At 54.3% G+C, this 25,990-nt stretch overlaps 1 protein-coding gene across 5 annotated transcripts; it reads left to right on the top strand.

Annotated features, from left to right (window-relative positions):
• Positions 1-24,250, top strand: REN (renin). 5 transcript variants are annotated; one of them, XM_042926046.1, is made up of 12 exons: positions 1-179; positions 2,156-2,232; positions 5,802-5,870; positions 6,457-6,560; positions 17,250-17,400; positions 17,934-18,057; positions 18,655-18,773; positions 19,675-19,871; positions 22,189-22,308; positions 22,649-22,793; positions 23,068-23,166; positions 23,915-24,250. In XM_042926046.1, the coding sequence occupies exons 3-12, from the start codon at positions 5,814-5,816 to the stop codon at positions 24,074-24,076; spliced, it is 1,278 nt and encodes a 425-aa protein (XP_042781980.1). In that variant the 5' UTR covers positions 1-179; positions 2,156-2,232; positions 5,802-5,813; the 3' UTR covers positions 24,077-24,250. The 5 variants fall into 5 exon arrangements, with proteins under 5 accessions (XP_042781980.1, XP_042781979.1, XP_042781984.1 ...); XM_042926045.1 differs by lacking the exon at positions 2,156-2,232; XM_042926047.1 differs by lacking the exons at positions 1-179; positions 2,156-2,232 and adding an exon at positions 4,117-4,283.
• Positions 24,251-25,990: the final 1,740 nt, after the last annotated feature.

Genomic DNA, 25,990 nt, shown 5'->3' with positions numbered 1-25,990 from the left:
TACCCTGAAACCATCTTCCAGGATCTTTCAAATTATCGCTACTGCTGTGAGCTCATGTCATAGCACGGCATGACAGGGGGATGCTGTTGATATTTGGAAGGGACTTCTCCCCCAAACAGCCTAGGCTGCATCTCTGTACCTCTGGGAAAGGAGTCATAAACTCAACACCTATCTGCTAAGTGAGTTTTCCTACTCTCTGGGCCGTTCCTTTCTCTGATGAAGACCGTGGGTGGGAAGAGTGTAAAGGGCCTCTGAAATGTGCTCTTAGGCAGCCCAGTTTTTACAAAATTCCCTGCGCTGCCCCCAAACCCTTCCTTAAGCCTTAAGTTTAGGCAGAGAGGAGCTAGGAGCACACGCATTGTGTGTGTGCACGTGCGCTGCTTCAGGGGCACAGTTCTCATAAGAAGCAGGCCTGTGTGGGAGAGGGTGTCGTGTAAGAGGACTAAATGTGAACAACTGTGTGCATGTTCATACACATGTGTCTGTGTGACCCTGTGTGTGGTGTGGGCCCCTCTAACTAGATTGCAGGCTTTCTCAGCCCCCACTGCTACCCACGTGTCCTTGAGGATGTCTGTCCTGGGTGATCTAGAGGCCCTCCTTCAGCAGGCAGCAGGAGGGGAGCTGGGTCCCATGCTTCTGCCTGAAAGACTTTGGGATTTACAGTTCTTGGCCCCGGGTCTTGGGACAAAGGGATCGCTTTGGTTTCGTGAGGCTCCCAGACTGACTCTGAACCCGCTCCCCAGATTGGAGGGAGGGTTCAGGGCAGGTTGGAGGCTGTGAGGGGCTATAAACATTCCTGGCCCCACGGGCTCCCATCTGCCTCTCTAGACTTTCTGGGTGATAGCTAGGGCACCAAGCCCCAAAGACGCGGCACACTCAAATCCATTCCTCCCTGGGATCTGAATAATCAGGAAGGCCTGGGCATCCCTCACTGGAGGAAGGGAAAGGGGGAGGGTCTCTTCCCAAGTCCCAGCTCCTTTGGGAAGTCTGTTAGCATAGCCGGAAGCTGGTCTCACACCTGCTGTGGAAAGGAATAGGAGGGCAGGGACATTTCTGCCTCTGGTATTACACTTAATACACTAACAAGAAATGTTTGAGTACCTGCGGTGAGCTAAGCTGCCCCATTTCGTCCTCACAACACCTGCAGGAGGTGGGCAATATTATCCCCATGGTACAAAAGAGAAAGCTGAGGCTGGGAGAGGGGAAGTGGTGTGCCCAAGGTCACACAGCAGGAAACTTACAGAGCCAAGAGGCAGACCCCCACCTGCTAACTGCAGACACCACAGGCTTTCCTTTCTCTCTGGCCCCCCGCTGTGTGTCAGGCCAATCCTTTTCCTGAAAGATTTGTCCTGGGAAGTTGGTCTGGCAGCCGGCAGCCGGTGTAACTCTATCCCAATTCCTCTCCAGACTGCTTTCATAACAACACAGGTGAAGTCACCGAGGCCCAGAGCAGGCCTCCTCCCCTCCAACTTCCTGTCAAGGGCCAGGCATCTGAATTTTTCCCCTGTCGTTATCCTTCTCTCGGGAAGAAGCCTCCCCAGTTCAGACTCACTGGGAGTCACCGGGAGTGAAGGGGGTCAAGTCCAGGGAGAGCCAGCAAAACGCCTTTCCTTACCTTCAGTGCCGTCTTCCATTTTAAAGACATCAGAGCCCAGCACGTTTCCACGCTTGGCTCAGAGTTGGGAGCCCAGGGAGGGGGAAGGGGGACAGGACACACAGCCACACCTTCATCCCCTTCTCACATTTTGTTTCTGTTTCCTCTAAAGTTGTCCAATAGAGTCTTAACAACTGTCCCTTCGATGTATTACCGTCACAAAATGCTAAAAAAAAGTACCACTTTTGACACATTGATGTCTGCTCACTTCCCAAGCCCCTTAAAAGACACCAAAGGAACAGAGGAGCATGAATTCTCAAGGACAAAGAGAAGGGACAGCAGATGAGAAATGACAACCAGATTTTGAAGATGGAAATTAGAGGGCTTGGCAGAATGAGGGAAGATACAGCCTCAAAGCCAGCCAAGGGGTTTGCTGATGCACCCCAGGACCCAGTCTCGGGACCGGGAGGTCGCTGGGGTGAATCCTGGACTGCAAACAGCGGGGACTGGCTGGAAATCTGTACGTGGAAAAGTCAAACTTTTTGCATCCTGTCTCCCCAGGCAACACAGCCAGGCAAGGTCCAAGAGAGAAGGTCCCAGAGAAAGACCTCAGAGGGGCGCCTGGGTGGCTCAGCTGGGTAAGCCTCTGACTCCTGATTTCGGCTCAGGTCAGAATCTCACAGTTCGTGAGTTGGAGCCCCGTGAGCTCAAGCCCTGAGTCAAGCTTCACTGTGATTACGGAGCCTGCTTAAGATTCTCTCTCTCCCTTTCTCTCTGCCCTTCCCCACCCCCCCACCTTTCTCTCTCAAAATAAATAAATAAACTTAAAAAAAAAAAAGGACCTCAGATACTGACATCGGAGGTGCCTTAGTCCATCCGGGTTGCCATGACAAAATACCACAGGCTGGTGGCTTATAAACAACAGAAACTTGTCCTTCACAGTGCTAGAGGCTGAAGGTCCAAGATCAAAGGGCCCCAGATTCCCTGCTTGGTGAGGGCCCACTTCCGGGTTCCTGAAGGCTATCTTTTCGCTGTATCCACACATGGTGGGAAGGAGGAGGGGCCTCTCTCCCCACCCCCCCAGTCTCTTTCCTTGGGGGACTAATCCCACTCATGAGGACTCTACCCCCATCTCCTAATCACCTCCCAAAGGCCCCACCTCCAAACACCATCACTTTGGGGGTTAGGATTTCAACATATGGTTTTGAAAGGACACAAGCATTCGGTCTACAGGAGTGCCCCAGGGAGAAGCCAGCTCAGAACTTCCATCTAGAGAGGGTGGGCCAGCACGAGCCCTGCTATGCACACTGAATCTCTAGGCCACTCCACCTGTCTCTCTCCCTCAACCATGAACCAAGAGCCAAGGCGTTCTAGGGGTTTTGAAGAAAACCTCCAGTCTGGATGCAGACCAAACCAAACAAGCACAAAGAAAACAGACATCATTTTTTAAAAACCTGGTCTGTAATTAATACCCTCGGGGGCATAAGAGAAAATTCTGCATCCATAAAGCAAGTAGTGGATGCATTAAACAAAGGAATAATAATCAAAGAATCCAAAAAGGCTCTTGGAAGTAAAAAATATATATACAGGAGAAAAAAATTGTAGAGAAATTGAAGAGTTGGAACCTAGAGTTAAGGACATCTCCTAGAAGGTAGAAGAAAAAGAACTCAGGAGAAGGGCGCCTGCCTGGCTCTGTCGGTAAAACATGTGACTCTTGATCTTGGGGTTGTGAGTTTGAGCCCATGCTGGGTATAGAGATTACTTAAAAGTTTACAACACTTATGGGGCACCTGGGTGGCTCAGTCAGTTAAGCGTCTGACTTCGGTTCAAGTCATGATCTCACGGTTCGTGAGTTTGAGCCCCATGTCGGGCTCTGTGCTGACAGCTCAGAGCGTGGAGCCGGTCTTTGGATTCTGTGTCTCCCTCTCTCTCTGCCCCTCCCCTGCTTGTGCTCTCTCTTTCTCTCTCTCGCTCAAAAATAAATAAAAAACATTAAAAAATTAAAAAAAAAAAAGAAGTTAATAGTTGGGTGCTTGTTAATTAAAAAAAAATGTATACAATATTTAGAAAACAAACAGAAGTTGCAATATGCTATTAGTAGGAGATCCAGAAGAGAGAAGAGAACATAGGAGGGAAGAAATGACCAAGGAATCAATGCTGGACAATTTTCCAGAATGGAAGGACACGAATTTTCCAGATCGAGGGCATCCTCTGAGTGAGTGTTCAGTACATGAACGGAAGAGACCCAGGCCAGGGACAAAGGAAAAGGTGGCAAAAGCCCGCAGAGAGAAATCCACAGGAGAGTCCCGACTCCGTGGCACCAGACTTGTTAAAATCAGAAAAACAACTTGCAACTTCAGAAGGAAAATAAATTTCAGCCTAGAATTTCAGCCTAGAATTCTATTCACACCCAAACTATAAAGAGTAAGAGTGGAATGGAAACATTTGTAGCCATGCCAGGACTGGAAGGGTTTGCTTGTCAAGCACCCTTTCTCAGCAAACTCTGGGAGCACATGCTCTGCTTCAACAAAAGTACAGAGTGAGAACAGAGGCACCCCCCGGAGCCTGGACACAGAACGCCACAGCCGGGAGCAGCAAGGAGGTCCTCAGCCAACAGCATGTGGCCAGCCTAGGAGCACGGAGCTCCCGGGAGAAAATCCCACTGAACCGTACCTGAACATGGCACCAGGTGGAGATGGGGGTTTGGGGGATCGGGGCAGAATTCCTAGGAAAACAAGGAGTGGGGAAAAGGTGAAGGGGTGGGCAGTGATGAACTTAATGAAAAGCAAAAAAAAAAAAAAAAAAAATCACGGAATTGTAAGCATTATACACTGTGAACCATACTTTAATTATAATCATGTAAACACTGACTTTTGATTTTGCCAAAATTGGAGGGTTGGAGTATAAGACGGAGAAATCTTCATCTGCCATGAGAGAAGATCAATACATAATGTATGAAATTGAAAATTAAGAAATGGAAAGATAAGCATAACCTTGAGAAGAGTCTAAACGACCGGGAGTCAAAGGCATTGCCTCTGTGCCGCAGGATAGGGGGTGGGGGGACTGGGGGCTGGGGGCTCAGGGCAGGACTGGAGACTGCTACGTTTCATTACCAGCCTCTTAGTCCTATTGTGTTTTTTTTTTTTTAACTAGAGTGTTTATTTTTCTGATAAAAAATACTAGATGGCTGGCTCAGTCCGGAGAGCATGTGATTCTTGATCTCCGGGTTGTGAATTCAAGCCCCACGTTGGGCATAGAGCCTACTTAAAAAAAAAATACCAGATGGGAGGAAGGCAGGAAGGAAAAACAAGAGGGAGGGAGGGACGGAGGGAAAGAGGAAGAAAGGAAGAGGTCCATTTTCTAGGAAATGTGTTCTTGGGATACACTTTCTCTAAGAGCCCTGCCCCACCCCAGCTCTACCCCTGCTGGGATACCTCCCTGTCGGTCAGAACCACCCCCTGCATCACCACCACCCTCGCCACGAACACTCCACTGAGCTGCTTCACCATCATACCCTCCTCCGGCAAAGGGATCTTCTAGTTTAAGGTTTTTCGGATAATAAAACAGACCCTCCAGTGCCATTTGGGGGAAAACAGTTGATTATGTTTCTAGCTTTCGTGCCTCAGCGTTTGGTGTCTGGTCCCGCTACGCTGGGTGCATCTCATCTCAGGAACACCCCCTCTGACCGGGGTCTCCCGCGAGCCCCTGCGCCCGCCAATCCTCGCTTCCCCCTCAGACCCCGGTAGCTTCCAAGACCTGTGTGATCTGCCTTCCATTTTCCTGGGTCATCTCTTGAGCAGGCCTCAGGGTGGGATCACCCCAACCCTGTGGCTGAATTCCTGTTCCTCCAAGGTCCCAGAACAAACAGGTTAGGGCACTTGGCTCTCTCCACCCGGCCCCGCAGCTCCAAGGTTCTGGTCCCAGCCCTGGTGCCTCCCCCAGAGCTCTCCAACTAATTGCTCCTGGACGACCCACCCACACATGGCAGCCCAGGCTGGTTATTAAACTCCATTCTGGGTCTTTCTTTCCCTCTCAAGGCCCCAGCTGCTCCTCACTGCTGGGCTCAGGGCCTCCATCTGATTGAAAAATTCCTCCGAGGAACCAGCTGGGGCCCTCCGGGATTGGGGAGTTCAGCATGATGTGGGCAGGAGGTCAGATGGAAGAAAGACAATGTCCTTTTTTTTTTTAATCTTTTCTCCTGCTTCAGTGTTTGCTCTTTATGGACAGAAGCAGGACCAGCCCGATGCCAATCTCCCCAACTCGAAGGCTCAACAAGGTCAGTTTCTCCCTCCATACCAGTGGGCGTGGCAAGAGTTTCCCACTAAACTAACCATGGCCGGGAATAAATCCGTGCTTGGCTCAAAGCAGCATAAACCAGGCTCTCCGAACCACCAGCCTTGTCTGCCTTCATCCTCCACCTCCACTGGGCACTCCCAGCCTTGGTCATACCACCCGAATCTCCTTGGGATCACTGTCATGGAGCAAAGTGGGATTTGAGACCATTTTTAGAGAAACCCTGGGCACCCTTTGTCTCCTGAGAGATACCGGCCTCCGGAAGACCCGACCCCACGGCACACACCCGGCCGTGGGATCTGACCAGAGGGCCAGGCTCCGGCTGGATTTATGCTTCCCCTGACTGGTTCTCACGTCCGGGGTCTGCCCCACTGGGAAAGGGCAGGTGCGACACGACCCTTCCCCTGGGCCTCTGCCAGCTCCATGACCCTTGACCTCCAGGTGACGCAGCCTGGGCCCTAGACGTAGGATCCTGGGGAGCCTCTGTGAGAAACAGTGGACCCTGGGCTGACGGGGGCTTGGGAGATAGGCCGATAAGGGTCCTACCCACTCTCCTTTCCATCCCACAGCCCCGGGCCCTGCACACAGCCCCAGGTCAGAGAAGAGAGACCCTCGTGGTGATTCCGCCTCCGTCTGCATTTTCCCCACAACAGTGGATGTGGTCCAGTAACAGGTCGGGCCACCTGGCAGGGAGTGGGGACACATGGAATCCTAGAAAACCAGTGCTGACCGTCCCAGGGGTGACGCATACCTCCCGGCAGGGCGCTCACTCTTGGGCAACGCCAACTGCTAGACCTTTCTTCCTTGGAACGGAACTGAGCCCGATTCTTTCTCCCTGCCTCTCACCCCTGGGGCCTCGGTTCTGCACTGTGGGGCCGCACAGTCAGGTCTGGCTCTGCTTCCCTCAGAAAATCCTTCAAGGGCCTTGTGGCCTCCTGGGGCTTCTCTCCTGGCTCAGCCTCTGCGTGCAGAGAGCCCTCCAGGAACCTTCAAGTCTTGCTTTCAGGATCTTTGCTCATTCTGACTCCAGACCATCAACCGTCCTGCCTGGTCTCTGGTCTCAGGCTCTTGGGCCTAGCAGTTAAGAAGGGGGGACTGAGGGGAGCCGTGAAAAGGGCAAGGGACAGCCACCCCCCTCCCAGCCTTTGAGCTGCAGTAACCAGGAGAAACCAGGGAGGCTACTATTTCTGGGCTCTGTCACCCTCGCCTCTCCTGGGCCTCCTGGACCACAATTTCACCACGGGGGCCTCATGCCCTCAGGAGTCTCTCTCCTGCTGAGGTTATTCACACTCAGTATTTGCCCCTGTGCCCCACTGTCTGGGGCCACGGGAAGTGCTGTGGCAGGCAGGAGACAGGTACTGGGTTGGAAAGTGCCCAGGGCCACAGGGCACCCAGACCTGTGGGCTGGAAGCCCTGCCCCTGCCCCTGCCTTTGCCACAGAAGATTCTGGTCAACCTAGAGTATACTTGAGGCCCCGGGTGCTCCGTGCAGGGGGTCTAAGCTGCAGCCGGGTGCTGGGCTTCAAAGAGCTCCCTCCCCTACAGAAAGCGCTGTGGGGTGGCCGTGCTCCTGACCACGCAGCCATAGCTCAGCACCCCCTCTTTTGAATCCCATGGCTCTGCCGGTCACGTCTGACACCCACGGCCACACAGAGGAACCGGGAGTCACAGGCAGAGCACTCGGTTCTCAGCTCATCCTTCCCCAAGCTCCCTGAAGCCCCCCGCTTCCTCATCTGAACAGTGGGTGCAAGGGCACGCACTTCCCGAGGCTGCGAGAGAATATAGTCCTTCAGGGCGCAGGGTAGGTGCTCAGTAAAGGGTGCTGCTGTTCCCCGTGTTCAGAGGCCGCCGCAAGGCTGACCCCATCTCCCCACTTGCTTTCTCCCTTGCTCCTGCTCTGGGGTTTGGAGAGTGGGGAGGGAGGTGGTGGTCAGTCACCTGCAATGGCCAGGACAGGTCACAAGCTTGTCAGGGTCTCGGGCAGGGGAGAGACAGGGAGAAGTGAGATTCCAGGACAGCACACCCCACCCCTTGGTGGCTGGGCGGACCCCTGTGTATCACAGGATATGGTGCAGGGGAGACACAGGGCCCCACTCTGCCTCACCCCAGCTATGAATTAGGACCCGTTGTGTACCCTCCCAGGTCTTGGTTTCCTCCTGTGTTCGAGGGACACTGGTCCACTCGCTTCCCAGGGCTGCCGTGGACATTGGGAGAAGACGCTTCTCCCTCCAGGCGCCTGACTTCGGCCTGGGACCCTCCCGTCCCACTCACTCAACCCTTGTCACCACTGGACGTGCAGGTCCCGCCTCCTCGTTTATCAAAGACTTTGGCTCCTGGCTTACAGCCTTCCCCCACCCCATGCCCTCTGCAGTCTTTCTGGATGACATCACCATCCACGCAGACGGTGACCCGGCCAGCACCCTGGCCTCTCCGCTCCTCGAGCGCCCTCCATGCAGTGGCCTCGCCCCCACAGCCCTTTCTGGGCCCACGGTCCTCCGGTTCCTTCCTGTTCGTCCGCCCTGTCCTGTCCTGACTTCTTTCCCACATCCACCTTCTAGGCCACAGTCTATCATTCAATAACATCTTTGCTGGGCCCCTAAATCTCTTCGGCTCTCCTCTTCGATCACCACATGTCCACCACCCCAGCCCTGGATGAAGCCAGCCACACACTGCCTTGCTGTCCCCACCCAAGCAGCCAAGCACTGTGGTGGTGGCGGGGAGGCAGAGAACAGGGCAGACTGGCTTTCGACGACGATGGTGTGATCTCCAGCCATTAAATGCTTAATTCCTCCCAGAAAACCCCGGAGTTTCCCTGGCCAGCTTCTTCCATCTTTCCATAACCATTGCACACCTTCTCTATTTCTCCGCATGCCTCCGAGCCCCGCCCCCATCCCCAGCTCTCAGCAGTGGTCCCTGCTCCCCACTTGTCTGAGAAGAGGACAGTCACCGGACAGAAAGGCCCTCGGCCGCCAGCACCTGGTGGCCGTGCGGGGGCCCTGCCTTCCTGACTCCCGCCTGCTCGGGATCTTACTGCCATGATTATCCCTCCTCTCCCCCGAGTCCTTTCCAGGCCTTTAAATATATTCTCTTCCCTCCCACCATTAGAGGAAGGAGGGAGAGGGGCAGGCAGGGAGAGGAGAGGGAAAACCCTTCACTTTGTCCTCACTCGCCTCCAGCCATCACCTCCTCCTCCGTTATCCCTGGCTTCTCAGAAAGGCTGTCTGGGCTACGCCGCCTTCATCTCCCTTCTTCCTGTCATTCTTCCACATTCCCTGTCTGGATTCCCGTCCGTCCGCATCACCCAAACAGCTCCCACTAACAGCACCGATGGCCACATGTCTGCCTTGTAACCCACGTCTTGCCTGACCTCCAAGCAGCCCCTCCCACTGCTCACTCTCGCTGCGTAACCTCCCTTCTCCTTGGGCTTCAGGGACACCTGACGGTTTCCCCCTTCCTCTCTTTGTGGTCCTTCTTTGTGGTCTGTTATACAGGCCGTTTCTCCACCGCTGGGCCACGGAAGCTGGAGTCCAGGGCTTCCTTGCTCTTCCCCCCCCCCCCCCACCTCAGCTAATTGTATTCATATCTGTGACATTCATGACCAATGGCAAATAACACATAAATCTTTCACCCAGGTCCACATGTGCACCTGCCACTTAATGTCACACCTGGGATATTTCTTTCTTTCTTTTCTTTATTCCCTGCCCCTGTCTCCACAAAGGAACCCCACACTCAGCAGGTCCTCAAACTCATGGTCTCCCCAGACCTCTTTCCCCTCTGGAATCCTGATTCTCTTCCACTTGGTATCACCAGGCATCCAGAAACCTCCCTCTCCTTCACTCCCCGTATCTCACCCATGACCTAATTTTATTTCCTAAGTTTTTCTCAATTCCATCCAATCTTTTCTGTCTCCACCACGCCCACCTCCCCTAGTCCAAGCTGGTTCCGGCGCTCTGGCTTCCTAACTGGCACGTGCCACATGATTCCGGACCATTCCGAAGTCCTTGCTGAGCCACACCGTAGCCGCAATGTCTTCGCAAAACGCATTTAATTACGTCATCATTCCCGTCTTAACCTGTTTACCCGTTGTGCTCTTAAGGTAAACACAGTGTGGCGTTCAAGAACTTTCAGGGTTGGACGCTCAAGTCACGTAGAGTTCTGGGACATACTGCCTTAGCTTATAGGCTAACTCCACCCGTTACCGTGGGTGTGATCCTAGGCACGCTGCTTTCTGAATCCTCCCATAGCTCAGCTTCCTCATCTGTAAAGTGGAATAACAATAGTACCACGCCATGCAGTTGTTTTGAGGGTCACATGCATTAAGCACCTAGAGTGACACTTGGCATTAGCTCTTATTATCTCCGCTTCCCAATCTCCTCTCTCACCCCACTGCCTCTGGTCTCTGTCTAGCCACACTGGCTTCTTTTGGCCCTTGTTCTCATCATGCTTCCTCTCTCCACAGGGCCTTTGCACATGCTGCTCCCATCGGGACTCTATTTCTTTCCCTCTTCAGCTATTCATTGCCTGCCCATGTCGCCTTCAGATCACAACTCAAGTGTCATTTCTTTGGCGATGCCTTCCTCGAGTTCCCTGACTGTGCTGGTCATCATTGTTATTTTACATCTATGTTGTGATGATAACCTATTTCTCCTACAGACTGTAGGATCCACAGGAGCAGAAATGGTATTTATTTTTTGTCACCTTTGTTAATCTCGGCATCTAGAAAAATGTCTGGCAACTAATAAATCCTCGATGAATACTGTCTAATGAATGAAGAGAACCAAGGTCTATTGGAATGCTTCATAAATCCTCCTCCAATTTGCCAAGACAGACCCCGCCCCCCACTCTGAGGGGTTCTAAAAAGTTTTCCCCCGGGGGCACCTGGGTGGTTAAGCATCCGACTTCAGCTCAGGTCATTATCTCACAGTTCATGAGTTCAAGCCCTGTGTCGGGCTCTGTGCTGACAGCTCAGAGCTGCTTCAGATTCTTGTCTCCTCTCTCTCTCTGCCCCTCCCCCACTCGCCCTCTGTCTCTCAAAAATAAATAAACATGAAAGAAAAAATTTTTTTTTTTTTAACGTTTATTTATTTTTGAGACAGAGAGAGACAGAGCATGAACGGGGGAGGGTCAGAGAGAGGGAGACACAGAATCTGAAGCAGGCTCCAGGCTCTGAGCTGTCAGCACAGAGCCCGACGCGGGGCTCGAACTCACGGACCGTGAGATCATGACCTGAGCCGAAGTCGGCCGCTTAACCGACTGAGCCACCCAGGCACCCGAAAGAAAATTTTTTTAAGTGTTCCCCTTGCCCTCAGATACTTTGTTCACTGCCAACCACGGTGCCTGAAAAATTCTCCAATAAGAGTTTACACCAGGAAATGCCAAATCCTCCTGTCGTGTGATAAGGGTGTTATAATCCCAGAGGTCCAAGCATACTCATTAGGCAACACGTTAGCAAGAGACTTTAGCTTCTCTAAGTCCTTGCTACTCGCAGCTGGTTGCAGAGGACAGCACCCTGAAGTCAAAGGACAGAACATTAGCACGTCTGGCACCCTAGGGCCCACCCAATATCTGTTTCATGCTTCAGATTTAGAGACTGAGCCCCAGAGAGGTGGAGGGGTCCAACGTCACTTAGCAAGTTCGTGGTTGAATCAAGACCGGAACCCAGGGGTCCCAGACAACTAGCCCCCAGCTAGTTCCCTAGTTCCTTCAGCTGATAAGTGCGAAGCACCACTTTGGGCAAGAGGCAGAGGCAGGTCTGCGAGGTCACTCTGATACGGGACAGCTGAGGTCCGTGCTGTCCTGGAAGGGCTCGTGTGGCGCCTTGGGAGCCCACAGCAGAAGGCAGGCAGTTCCGGGCTGAATCAGGACCCGCTTCGTGGAGCAGGTGGTGATATTTGAGATGGGCCCGGAGGCATGAGCAAGGAAAAGCCAGGAGAGGGCATCCTTGCCTGAATAAATAGCACCCCTCCTGGGACTTAGGAGTCAGGTGTGTGTATGGAGAGCTGCCCCAGGTTGTTTGTAAACTACAAGGAAAAGGGAAGGTGGCAGAGACGGGCCCAGAAGGGACTCAGGGCCCCGTGGGAAGGGAAGGAGGAGTTGGAAGACCAGCTCCCCCTTACTCCTGAGGGCTCCCACCCACATGAGGCGAGCTGAGGGTAGCCACACACCCATTCCCCCAGATTCCTGCATCCAGAGGCCCATACAAGGTGTTTCTCCCCCTGCCGGGCCGTGGGATTCTCCCCCTCCACAGCTGCTGCTAACAGAGGCTTGGAGGGAGGCGGCACGGAGGCCTCTGGGTCTGGTTCTGTCACAAACAAGCCAGGAGGAGTCGCCCGTGTTCCAGAAGGGAACTGAGACACAAAGTGGGAGAAGCCGGTCAGGAACACAGCCGAGGTTAACACAGAGGATGGCACTTGAAGGGTACGGAGGGTGGAGTCTGGCGGGGGAGGTTGGAAACCCACGTTCTGTGCCGGTCTCAGCCCTGACCGTGTTCTGGAACACTGATGTTTCCCATCAGCCTCTGCCCCGGCGGGGGTCGCAGGGCCAGGCCGAGATGGGGCTGCTGGCGTCACTGGGCACAGCATGGCTTTCCCACAGCCCTCCTTTTCCCTGGCTCCTGGGCTCTGCGTCGAAACCTGGTCACCCTTCACCCATCTAGCTCCGTCCCATCGGGGGGATTTATTACTGGCCGCCCTCCATGTGCCCCCGGATAATAAATCAGGGCAGAGCGAAATCTCAACCGTCCCAAGTATGGAGAGCATAAAAGGAGAAGGGCTCTGGGAAGCCACAAGGCTTCTGCAGATTCCCAAGAGAGCCGAGCACCCAGGCGAAGCATGGACCAAGGGAGCAGAATGCCTCGCTGGGGCCTCCTGCTGGTGCTCTGCGGCTCCTGCGCCTTCGGTCTCCCCGCAGACTCTGGCGCCTTCAGACGGTAACTCAGGCTGGGGGGCGGGGGCGCGGGGGTTCCCACCTTCCTAACACCCCTGGCTTTCTAATATGGGATGTCATCCAGTCCTCATGACCAGGGAGGCGCGGGCCCATTGAGAGAGGTGGCTCGGCCGATGTCACAGGGCCGATAGTGGCACACTACCCTAGTGGCCCGAAAGCCACGTCATTTGATCCCTGCCCAGAGCCCTTGCTTCCTGCATAGATCCCCAGGCGAGGCACTCAGATGATTCAGACCTGCCCCTTGTTCTCAAGGAGGTCACAGTCTAATTGTTAAGAAGGGGGTGGTATTGGTTAAGCTTACCGAGGAAGAACAATTTAGTGGTTAAATACAAGCCTTCTAGAGTTGAATTGTCTTGGCTTAAATCCTGCTCCACTCGCGGAACTAACTAGCTGGGAAAGCATGGGCAAGTTACTTAACCTCTCCAGGTCTCAGTTTACCATTTTTTAAAGCAGGGATAATAGCAGCACCTGCTTCATAGGTCTGCTTTGAAGATTGAATGAGAGATATGGAAAGCCCTCAGCCTGATGCCCGAAGGCTGTAAAAACCCAGCTGTTACTAGTCCCACAGGGTGGGTTGTTACAAACAAACGTTGAAAGAAAGGCTTAAGGCGTGGCCTGAAGGAAGGAGGGAGGCCTAGTAACGCCCACACCCGGTGCCAGGCCCTGTGGGAACTGGGCTCATTAAGTTCCCTGAGTTCACTAAGGCTGAAGGGGGGCCCTGGCCCCTGGCCGGCTCAGTCCGTTAAGTGTCCAACTTCAGCTCAGGTCAAGAGCTCACGGGTTCGTGAGTTCGAGCCCCGCGTCGGGCTCTGTGCTGACAGTCCAGAGCCTGGAGCCCACCTTGGATTCTGTGCCTACCTCTCTATCTGCCCCCTCCCCACTCGCTCTCTGTCTCTCAAAAATAAATGTTAAAAAAGATACACTTAAAAAAAAAAGGCTGAAGAAGGGGAGAGGCAGGAGGGAGGGTCTCCAAAAGAAAGGGTTTCAGTGTGGGGAGGGCAGGTGGTGGAACCAGAAGACCTCAAGGCAAGAGCAGGATTTTGTTGCTTTTTAAAGATCTTCCTTTATTTTAATTTTTTTAATGTTTATTTATTTCTGAGAGAGACCTAGAATCCGAAGCAGGCTCCAGGCTCTGAGCTGTCAGCACAGAGCCTGACGCGAGGCTCGAACTCACGAACCGCGAGATCATGACCTGAGCTGAATCTTAACCGACTGCGCCCCTAAAGATTTTATTTTTAAGTCATCTCTACATCCAGCATGGGGCTCGAACTCACAACCCCAAGATCAAGAGTCACACGCTCCACCGACGGAGGCAGCTGGGTGCCCCTAAGAGCGCAGGTTTTAACAGTCCTAGTTGCTAAGCCTGTAAAATGTCGAGGATGTCACAGGATCTTTCCACATATCTCCTCTCAAATTCTCCTCCTGACAACCCAGCAGTCCCATTTTACAGGTGAGGACACAGAGGCTCAGGGAGGTCACGTGTAAGAGGCTGAGCCTCAACACACACTGGGCCTTTTGTTTGCAAAGCCTTTTCACCTGCTTCCAGGCTCCCAGAAAGTAACTGCTAGGGTAGGGGTGCGGGGTGAGAGACCGAGTGCCTGCAGGCAGCCCCCACCCCCAGAGTAAATGTGGAATTGAGGTAAAAACATTCTCCCTGTTCTCTTTAAAAAGCCAGGAAGAGGGGCACCTGGGTGGCTCAGTCAGTTAAGTGTCTGACTCTTGATTTCGGCTCAGTTCATGGTCTCATGGTCAGTGAGTTCAAGGCCTATGTTGGGCTCTGTGTGGACAGTGCGGAGCCTGCTGGGGATTCTCCCTCTCCCGCTGCCCCTCCCCCGCTTATGCTCATGCTCAAAAAATAAATAAAATAAATAAAAAGAGACGAAGAGGGGCACCTGGGTGGCTCAGTCGGTTAAGCGGCCGACTTCAGCTCAGGTCATGATCTCGCAGTCCGTGAGCTCGAGCCCCGCGTCGGGCTCTGTGCTGACCGCTCAGAGCCTGGAGCCTGTTTCAGATTCTGTGTCTCCCTCTCTCTCTGATCCTCCCCCATTCATGCTGTCTCTCTCTGTCTCAAAAATAATTAAACGTTAAAAAAAATTAAAAAAAAAAAAAAAAGAGACAAAGAACGGGGTTGGGCCAGGAGTGGAGAAAGAGGCTTTTGAAACACAAAATTTTTCCACCTGCTATTTGCACGGGGTCACGCAAGGCACTTTGGGGGATCTGAACACAGGGCCCCATTCTCAAGGTGCTTTCATTGCCTTCTGCACAGTCTTTACATTTATTGAGCAGTGGGCAGCTTGTTTGATCTGCAGTGATTCTCTGAGGCAGGTACTACTGTGTAGTCCATTTTTACAAAGGAGTTGATGGCGGCTCACGAAAGGCCCGGAGAGGCTGGGTTAAGTTGATCCGGATCACACAGTCAGAAAGGGTTTAAACATGTGCCCACGACTGCTGTGTCCTCACCACCAGACGGCACCACCTCCAGGAGCATTAGGCTGTGCAGTGCAGGCTGCGAGCACCCGAGGAAAAATGGAGCCGGAGCCCAAGCCGAGGTGGGGCCGATGTGAACTGGAGTTCCTGGGGCAAGCTTCCTGGAGGTGGGATGCATGCTGGGCTTAGAAGAATGGAGAGCTGGGGGCGAGGAAGGGACCTTCTGAAAGGAGAATGGGACATTTTAGGGTCCAGGGCAGAGGCTGTTCAGAGTAAATAGTAGAAAGTGCACCCTCTGCGGGATCAAGCCTTCTCTGCCCTTCCATTTTCCCGTCGGTAAACATGGGAATAATAACCTCACCCACCCCAGGGGATGGCTGAGAATAGGATCATAATTGGGAAACGACTTTGTGAACAGCAAACTGTGACACAACGATGACGAGTCATTTCTGTTGATGCGAGGCTGGCTGGCAGGAAAGCTGCATTCGCGTAAGGGGGTCCGAGAGTGCCGGGTGCGAGGAGGGAAGGGCGGTACAGGGAGACGAGCAGCTAGAAAAGAAGACGGGTTCTCCATAAACTGGGCTGCAATCCCAGAACCCCCTGGCCAACAGCTAGGGACATCTCCCCTCAAGCTTCTGCAAAGAGGCTTCCCGTGGGAGCCCTGGGGACACTCTCTGGGAAACAAGTCCAGAGACGCCGCTTTGAGTCCCTGCTCCATCCACAACCCTGTGAGCCTCTGCTTCCTCATCGAAGTTTTTTCAAATGTTTATTTTTCAGAGACAGAGACAGAGCGTGAGGGGGGAGGGGTTAGAGAGAGAGGGAGACACAGAATCCAAAGCAGGCTCCAGGCTCTGGGCTGTCGGCACAGAGCCCGACGCAGGGCTCGAACGTGTGAACCCTGAGATCATGGCCTAAACCGAAGTCGGATACTTAACCGACTGAGCCACCCAATGTGCCCTGTCTGCTTTCCTCATCATTACGTGAGGATAAGGATGGCTGGCCTACGGTCGAGGGCTATATGGAGGGTGTATAGTGTTTGAAACTGACCAGGTGGCCCCTCAATATGTTTTACCGGCCCCCACCCAGCCCCAGGGTCTTTAATTCTGCCTCCCAAAGCTGATAGGCGGGTGTCAGGGAAAGGAGCTGAAGGACTGGGACTCAGGCTCAAGAAGTCACATCTTTCCAGGGGCAGAGGGGCACAGTTACTCTGGACATGCTCCCCACCCCACCCATTCAGTCCCGAGGTTCCAGCCCACAGCCCTGGCTGGGTGTCTACCCTGGCCTGGCATCCTGGAGCCCCGGCAGGCAGCTGTGGGCGCCTGCTGCCACCTACAGGCCTCACACGGCACTGCCCGGTCCTGTCCAGCCTTGAGGGGAGCGTCCCAGCCTTCATCTTAGAGGGGATGTCGCTGTTGCGTTTCCTCCTCTGTCTCCTTGCCTGCTGGAGCTCCTTGAAGGCAGTGATTTTTTTTTTTTAAGTTTATTTACTTGGGGGGGAGGGGCAAAGAGAGAGGGAGGGAGAGAATCCCAAGCAGGCTCCACGCTGTCCATGAAGAGCCCCATGCAGGGCTCTATCTCGTGGTTGGTGACCTGAGCTGAAATCAGGAGTCAGAAGCTTAACCAACTGAGGCACCCAGGCACCCCACTGATGATCTTTATCTTTCTATCTCTAGTATCCACTGGAGTGCAGGCACAGAGTAGGTGTTCGATCTGTAATTATGAAAGGGAGGAAGGAACGAACGAATGGCCTCGTAGTGATAGGGATCAGAACTAGACAACAGAAGGAAGCGTGTTAAGGATTATTTAATGCCAGTGCAGCTGACTCAACGAGGCTTGCGAATTCTCCTTGAGAGGCCTTAGGGCACAAGAGGGATTCTCAGGTGTCTAGGCTAGATTAGGGAGAATTGTACCAGAAGCTTCAAGACTGTGTACCACTGTTATGAGGGAGTACAGAGCTCTTCTGTTTTTTTTCTTCCCTCACCCCGGGTCAGGATCTTCCTCAAGAAAATGCCTTCGATCCGGGAAAGCCTGAAGGAGCGAGGCGTGGACGTAGCCAGGCTTGGTGCTGAATGGAGCCAGTTCACCAAGAGATTCTCCTTTGGCAACAGCACGTCCCCTGTGGTCCTCACCAACTACCTGGATGTGAGCGCCCCTGCTTTTCCGTCTCCTTTCTCTTTCTGGGGCCCAAGGCTTTCTTTGCTCTTTCCATGCTGCCTATGACTGAGTTGCTGAGATGCACAAAGTGCCCTATAAAACTCCCATTTCAGAGCTAGAAAGGTTGAGGCACAGAGGGCAGAAAGGAGCCCAGAGGCAGAGTTAGGTTTGGAACTCAGGAATCCAGGCTCTGGGTTTCAAGGTGGGCAGGGTGGGTATGTGACCTCAGATGCGGGTTTCTGTGACTGGGCTCTGCACGGCGTGCCTGCTTATTGCGTTAGCAGCCCTTCGAGGGGCGGGGCATCATCTTCATTTTCAGTATTCTTCTTTTGCCCTCTTGTCTCACTTCCAGGGAAGTCCTAAGACAGTGCTAAGGGTCCCACCCGGGCCCTGCTGGAAAATGGAAACCCCGGGGCGGTTGTCTGATCTACCTAATCTCACCCCAGGTGCCCAAGGGGGTATCCGGCAAAGCCCCAAGCTTCCCCGCGCCTCCAGCTGCCTCTTTCCTTTCACCCCCACAGACCCAGTACTATGGCGAGATCGGCATTGGCACCCCACCCCAGACCTTCAAAGTCATCTTCGACACAGGCTCAGCCAACCTCTGGGTGCCCTCCACCAAGTGCAGCCCTCTCTACACAGCATGTGGTGAGCACCCCCCTCTCCGCACGCCTACAGGACCTCTCCCCGAGCCCCCTGCCACACTTGGCCGGGCCTGCCTCACACCCTCTGCTACCAATTGAGCTATTTCCTCCCTGCTTCTGCTCCTGTTGCCCCCGAGAGGACAGATGACAATGTCCCCCATTTTCCCGATACGGCCGCCAAGGTAAAATGGCGGCATTAGAAGTCCCCAGCTCACCCAGAAGTCCACTTCTCCCCTTTCCTGAGATTGGGGCCAAATCCTCAGACCCACCCCAGGCTCTCAGGGTCTTCCACGCCCTTCCTTAGTCAACAGCCTCTTCTCAAGAGCTTACTGGAACCAGAATCTTCTCCTCATCCCAGCATCAGAATCACTGTGGAATGCTTGATCGGGAGACAAAATTCTCAGAGATCTGGGCACGTGACAGGGGCCCAAGAAACACACTCCTTGATTGATGAAACACGTTTTCAAGCCTCCCACCTCAGGGCCTCCCCGCCCCTTCACAGAAGTCCTCAACCACAGGGGGCCACGCCCACAGGCACCTGCCTCCCAGCCCCTCTGCCGGGCCTCTCTTGAACAGACCTGAGCCTATATCCCTCTGCCAGAGATTCACAGCCTCTACGACTCTTCGGAATCCTCCAGCTACATGGAGAATGGGACGGCATTCACCATCCGCTACGGATCTGGGAAGGTCAAAGGTTTCCTGAGCCAGGACGAGGTGACTGTAAGTAGGAGTGCCCCAGGTCATCTGACCTCTGCCCTTCTGGTCCCAGACCTCCCCTGCCACTGGAGGGCCCATACTTGGAGGGGGGCGGGGGGTACAGTTCAGTCCACCTTAGAGCCTGGGCAATTGAGGAACACCCTGCCTTGCTGCAAAGAAGCAGGGCCTGGGACAGAGCAAGCCTGAGCTCCTGGGTCCACACTGGGTGATTTGTGGAAGCTTTTACGTGTAACTCACGTGAGAGCTTAGCCGGAGCCCCACAGCCTCCTGTCAGCTAACCTGTCTGAGGTCACCCAGCTCCCGACTGGGCCCTTCACAAGGCCCCAGACTGAAATCAGAGTCTGTGTCAGGGTCAGCAGTACTGGTTTCATTATGGCCAGAGTTAGTTTGGGGGTCAGGCAGAGGTTCGAAGATCCTAGTTGAGGTTAGAGTTTAGGATTAAGGTCAGGGCTTGGTTGTCTTTTCCATTTGGCTTGCCTCGGACCCTTTCCATTCTGGGAGTTACTCCAGCCCCTGCTCTAAGCTATGGGAAGGGTACACATGGAACATGAGAGGCCCGTTGTCTGGGAAACCAGGGGAGAAGGTCTGGCTGGGCTGGAGAAATCCTTACCCATAGTGGGGGTGAGGAACTGAGACCCAGTCCTGCCAGTGTGGAAGCTGGGCCCCTGGGGAGAGGGTGTGAGAGCTCCTGGCACCTTGGTGGTTACTGATTGTCAGTACCCCTTTCCAGGTCCTGGGCAACCCCACAGCCTGCATGTGTATTAGAAGAGAGGATATGTGTGGGGGGTTGATAAAACAGTCTTACCCCCAGTTTCTCTACCCTAGGGGATGTGGGTCCTAGACTCCCCCCTGGCCAGGGGGGGGAGGCAGTAGGCTTGGTCTCCTCTGGTCCTTTCTCCCACAGGTGGGCGGAATCACAGTGACACAGACGTTTGGAGAGGTCACAGAGCTGCCCCTGATACCCTTCATGCTGGCCAAGTTTGATGGGATTCTGGGCATGGGCTTCCCTGCACAGGCTGTTGGCGGGGTTACCCCTGTCTTTGACCACATCCTCTCCCAAGGGGTGCTAAAGGAGGATGTCTTCTCTGTCTACTACAGCAGGTGAGGCTGGGGCTTCAGGGGCTGAGGCAGGGGTGACGGAGGGTATCAGGAGAGCCGGGAGAGCAGGAGGGGAGTTGGGACCGGGATGTTTCTGGGTTCATGATTAGGTGGTATTCAAGCCGTAGGTCGAGCTCCACTAGCCAATATGGAAGTCACTACTTAAATTGAAATTAATTAAAATTTAATAAAATTTAAGTCTTCAGTCACACTAGCCCCATGTCCAGTGCTCGGCAGCCACAATGACTATGGCTACATATTGGATAGAAGATAACAGAACATTTCCATCATTGCAGCAAGTCCTGTCAGCACTCTCTAGAACAAGAGGAAAATGCAGGGTGGGGGTGATGGAAAATAAAGCATTACTGGGACCTGGGACCCTCCCTGTGACGGACCACACAGAAAGCTGGCTTTATTCATTAATCCCTTCATTTATTTGCTCACTCATTGATTCAACAAATATGGCGTGCTTATGTGCCAAGCACTGTGGGAGGTTCTGGGGTGCAGCCGTGAACATAGCGTCCAAAGAGTCCCTGCCCTCACAGAGCCTACAGTCAGGAAGGAAGATGGGAAACATTACAACGTGACAAGCAACAGGACAGGGGGCCTGGGGCTTGAAGCCCATGGGTGCCTTTCAACTCTAGGCTGAGCTTGTGCGTGGTTGGGCCAGCCTGGGGGAAGCCATTGTGAGCTCTCGCTGCAGGGTTGTGATCTGCTCCAAGCTGTGGGTTTGGGAAGACCGGAAGAGCTGGAGGCGAGGGAGGTGAGGGTGGAGGGAGGGTCAAGGTCGGAAGAAATTGCACAGGTAAAATGGAGAAGAAGGAAGGAAGAAAAAGAAAACGGGAGGCATTGAGCAGAGGCCACCGGCTGGCTCTGGGGCAGCGTCCTCGGGAAGAGCTGTTGTTGAGCTGGAGCACGGCCAGATGGTGACCAGTTGAGAGGTAGATGTGGGCGTCGGGAAGCAAAGGGCAGGTGTAGAGTGCCCTGAGAGATTAGACAGGGGAGCGTCAGGAGGGGTGCAGGCTGAGATGCAGAGGGAAGCGGAGACAAGAAGGGTGGGTGTTTTAAAATGCTAGAGGAGGCACGAGCATGCTTGCAGGTGGAGGAGGAAGCCAATGGAAAGAGAGAGAGAGATTGAAACTGGGAAATGGAGGAGGTAACTGAGGGCACAGGAGCCTGGCAGCCGCAGGAGGGAGAAGAATCCAGCAGACAGGAAGAAGGCGGGCCTTGTTAAGAGGGCCTGCCTCTTCCTTGACCCTGGGGCAAGAAGGAAGGAACAGGCAGGGGGATCTTGAAATGTTGGCAGAGGGGCAGTGGGGGCAGGTGCTATAGCACACGCGCATACGTACTGAATGTGTAAGAGGGCAATGCATTGCACCGGCCCGCATAACGTGTGCACACCTAAACCGCCTGCACACGTATGCTGGGAAACCCAGCCCACGTGTGCACCCTGGAAACCAGCCCGAGGGGAGGCCCCGCGCGGTGGGAGGTGTTGTGCGCTGGGAGGAGAGGAAAGCAAGGGAATCCGCTTTGGACTGGGCACCAATCGCCCCACACACCACCCGGGGGACTTCCGGCAAGTGACTTTACCTCTTGGTGAGTCCAGCACCTAAAGGGTAAAAGAGAGGGCATAACACCCACCCTGGCCAACAACAGGCTGGCGAGGCCCACCTGCAACAGAGACCTCATTTCTGCTCTCTCTTTCTCTGCAGAAATTCCAAGTAAGGAGATGAAACCCACCCCACTACTCCGCCTCGCCTCACATGGCCCTGACCCTCCTGAACACCCCATGCAGATTCACATACACCACCAACCCACCAGCCCAAACTCACCTCCGCAGGCCCAGGCTCTGCCAGATGCCTAAGTTTTCCACCCCTCCTTCCAGCTTGCCTCCTGCCCCTTGCCCACCCCCACCCAGCAGGTCCCGGAGACCACCCCCTCCCCCCCCATGCACCTGTTCAACCTGCAGCAACTCAAACCCAAGTTGGGAGCGGGGGGGGGGGGGGGGGGGGTGGGGGGGGGGTGTGGGGGGGTGGGGATTCTCATCTTGCTCTCGACTCACTGTCCTTGCGCCCGTTCCTTTGCTGTGACCTTGCTGGGGATGTTTTATCGGATGCAGCTGGACTATTCTGGAACCACCTCTGGTTGGGCTTGGGGAGGGGCAAGAACGGTGGAGACATGTTTCTGCAGCTTCCCAGCCTTGCTATACTTCCCACCTTCCTCTGCCCCCCACCCCCGTATCCGTGCCCAACATCCCTTGTTGCTGGGGTGCTGGGGCTCAGAGGTCACGGATCTTCAAGAGCTCTGACCTTTCCTTTAGGAATTCCCACTTGCTCGGAGGAGAGGTTGTGTTGGGAGGCAGCGACCCCCAGTATTACCAAGGGAACTTCCACTACGTGAGCGTCAGCAAGACTGGCTCCTGGCAGATCAAAATGAAAGGGTCAGGAACCCTCAACCCGCCCTGCTCTCCCAAAATGCTGCTGCCGGGGGAGGGTGGGAGTGGGATGGGGTACTGTCTCCATCTTGTCCTCTCTCCTAATGCAGTCACTTCTTAAGGCCCAGCCAACGTTTGCTGAGTGCTCTGTCCAGGGATGGGGAACGTGGAGATATGAAAAACAGAGGGGGAGGGGCTACGGAGAGGAGGCGGTGGTCACCAGGCCACGTGCTGAGGGAGGGGACCACCAGCATGGCCTCCTGTCACCTGCCTCACTCAGGGAAGCTTGGCGGCCTGGTGGTGTCCCATCAGCCTTCCGTCTGTCTCACTCTCTGGCCTCCCTCAGGGTGTCGGTGAGGTCGGCCACCTTGGTCTGTGAGGAGGGCTGCATGGTCGTGGTGGATACTGGCGCATCCTACATCTCGGGTCCCACCAGCTCCCTGAGGCTGCTCATGGAGACCTTGGGGGCCAAGGAGCTGAGCCCAAACGAAGTAAGAAGCTGGGGGAAGCGGGGGCACCGGAGGCTGCGGGAGCATCGCCTGATCAGGCCCCCAAATTACCGCAGGAAGTATCAGGTCCCAAAGGGGGCCGCTTCGGGCCTTGCCCTCCTCTCCTCTCTCGCCACATGTGACTTGGTGTCCCCTAGGGAGAGGGCGGGCCACGTGCCCAGCCCTCTCCAGCAGAGGAGCCCAGCCACAGGCACAGGGCTGTGTCTGCCCCAGGGGCTTCCCACACTCAGCAGGGCTCCCTTTACCTTCCCCTCAGTACGTCGTGAACTGCAAGCAGGTGCCTACACTCCCGGACATCTCCTTCCACCTTGGAGGCAGAGCCTACACGCTCACCAGCGCGGACTATGTGTTAAAGGTGAGGCTCCAGGCGGCCCCTCGACTACAGGGAGGATGGGTGGGCAGGGGCCCTCTAAAAGGGACAAGTCTTTATGCATAGATCCCATGCTCAGTCGGTGCTTCTCAAGCTTAGCTACATATTAGAGTCACCTGGAAGCTTTTTTTTTTTTAACTATTTTTATTTAAATTCAAGTTAGTTAACATACAGTGTAGTCTTGGCATCGGGCGATTCACCTCTTACATAGGACATCCAGTGCTCATCCAGAAAAGCGGCCTCCTTAATGCCCCTCACCCATTTAACCCATCCCCCCCACCCACTGAGTCAGCTGGAAACCTTAAAAATCCCAGTAACAAGCCACATCCCCTACCTATTAAATCAGAACCTCTAGGGGCACCTGGGGTCCGTGTTTTCAAAACTCCCCGGTGATTCCAATAGGCAGCCAGGTTTGGGAATCACTGTGCTCATCCCCTTGTCTCCATCCTGTCAGCAAATGCCCCCAGTAATGCTGTGCTCCTATACTCTTATGGCCTTCTTATACTCAACAGATTTAGGGCAATTAAACACAGTAACTTGCCTAGGACCAGAAGTTCTGCCGGGCTGTAAGCTCTTGAAGGTCTCACAGTGTATGGTTTGCCCGGTGTCTAGCTAAGTACCTGCATCCAGGAGGATGTATGGTGGGGTGAAAGGCCAATGGGGTCAGGCAGGGCCAAGGGAGGAGAATGGTAATGTGCCAGGCAGTAGGGAAAACCCTCTTGCTTCCTGCCAGGATTCCTACGGTAATGATGGCCTGTGCACTCTGGCCCTCCATGGTCTGGATGTCCCACCGCCCACTGGGCCTGTCTGGGTCCTGGGCGCCAGCTTCATCCGCAAATTCTACACGGAATTTGATCGCCATAACAACCGCATTGGCTTTGCCTTGGCCCGCTGAGGCCCTCTGCTGCCCCGGTTGGACCCTGCCTTCAGCCCTAGCCTGGAGCTAGAGCACTCTCTTGGACACTCCCCTGCCTGTGCCTGTGCTCTCGTGCAGGGGCGTGGGGTGTAGATCTCCTCCCAGACGCTCACCCTGCCTCCAGCATCAGCTCCTCCCTGCTTTGAGAACAAACAGAAGAATAAAGACTTCATGTTCACAACCTCGTTGCACCTGGATTCACTGGGGTCTGAAATGAGAGGCGCAGCCGTGTATCATGTGCAGACAGGAATGTGACACCAAAAGACAGACTACGCACTCACCTGCACACACAGGCTCCTGCGTGCAGGGCTGATGCCATTCATCCCCGCTCAGGTGGAGTTATTCGCACACAGTTGTTTGCTCCCTCCGACCCCTGCAGGACCAGGGCTAATGCCGTGCTGGTAGATTATGGGCCAGAAAGATGCTCCAAGCTGGTAGAAGCCAGGCTCGAGCCTCTCATGCACTGCAAACCCCCTAACCCCCGACGATGTCACCGTTTATACATGTAGTCTAAGACACCATCACCTGGAACTATAGAACGCCAGAGATCTGACATTCCCTTTTTAAATTTTTTAAAATGCTTTATTTATTTGATGGGGGGGGGGGGAGGCAGAGAGAGAGAGGGAGACACAGAATCCGAAGCAGGCTCCAGGTTCTGAGTAGTCAGCACAGAGCCCGACGTGGGACTCGAACCCGTGAGCCATGAGATCACGAACCAAGGCAAAGTGGAACCCTTAACCCACTGAGCCACCCAGGCACCCCGATATTCCCTTTGTACATGTGGGGAACCTGACGCTCAGAGAATGGAAGGCATTTGTCCAAGATGGCTCGTTGGAATGTGAAAAGTTAAGATTAGAACCCAGCCCATATAAGTCAGATTCTGGGGGCTTTCCACCTTATCTCATGCAGGTGTACTTCCACAGGTACAAAGCGGGAGACACCCTGGCAAGGGGCCACGTGCACAAGCACACAGCCCACACACCGTCCACCCCTCTCACAGACATGGGACTCAACAGGCTGAAGTCTTCTCCCACCCTTGCTCCTTGGGCTACCAGGTTGGGGAATGAGAACATCGACCTGAGGCCACGGATGCTGTCCCTCTTCATGGCAGCTGTTCACCCCTCTTTTGACCAAAAAAAGTGAAGCACTGAATGGCCCATCCAGGCCCCGGCAAATGTCATACCTCTAGAATTGCAACCTCTTGACCTTGTGTGGGACCCTAGGGCCCCTCCAGGGCAGATTCCCAAAGGCAGGAGCTGTCTGCAACGTCCCTGTGCAAAGCCAAGAGCATGAGCCTGTGTTCGGAATCCTGGATCTGAGGCTTGGACCCCCCCACCCCCATTCTCTGAATTCTCTTGCCTGCCTGGCTTTATTTCCTTACTGCAAAAAGGCGGAGTTGGAGTCAGTGCCCTTTCCAACTGGACATCCTGGGGATCCATGACCTTAAAGAGGCATGCCTCCCCATCATCTCCCCATTGTGCCTGGCCAATATGACAGCCACATATAGCTATTTACATTAAAGTTAAAATTAAGCGTCACACTAGCCATATTTCAAGTGCTGGACGGTCACATGTAGCTAGTGGCCACTGCACTGGGCGGCACGGATACAGAACGTTTCCACTGTCTGGAAGTTCAGCTGGGCAGAGCTGGATTCTGGACAGCAATAATGATAGGGGCCTTGCGGTTGAGACGTTTCTGAAGAGGCCGAAGGGACAACTTGGGGAAATGGAAAATGGCCCCCTCTCTGTAGGCACTTTCCTGGATGGGGCAAGGAGAGTTCTCCCCCATGGGCTGAAGATGAGTGAGGTTCCCATTGGCACGCCCACCCTCCACATGCATCACCTCTCCCTCGAGTATATGCGTGGGGGGCGGGAGGGAGGATTTGCCTGGGGG

The sequence above is a fragment of the Panthera leo genome, chromosome F3 (genome assembly GCF_018350215.1).
Source record: "Panthera leo isolate Ple1 chromosome F3, P.leo_Ple1_pat1.1, whole genome shotgun sequence".
Lineage (NCBI taxonomy): Eukaryota > Metazoa > Chordata > Mammalia > Carnivora > Felidae > Panthera > Panthera leo.
The sequence above is the reverse complement of the archived record's forward strand: the minus strand, read 5'-3'. Positions and strand labels throughout refer to the sequence as shown.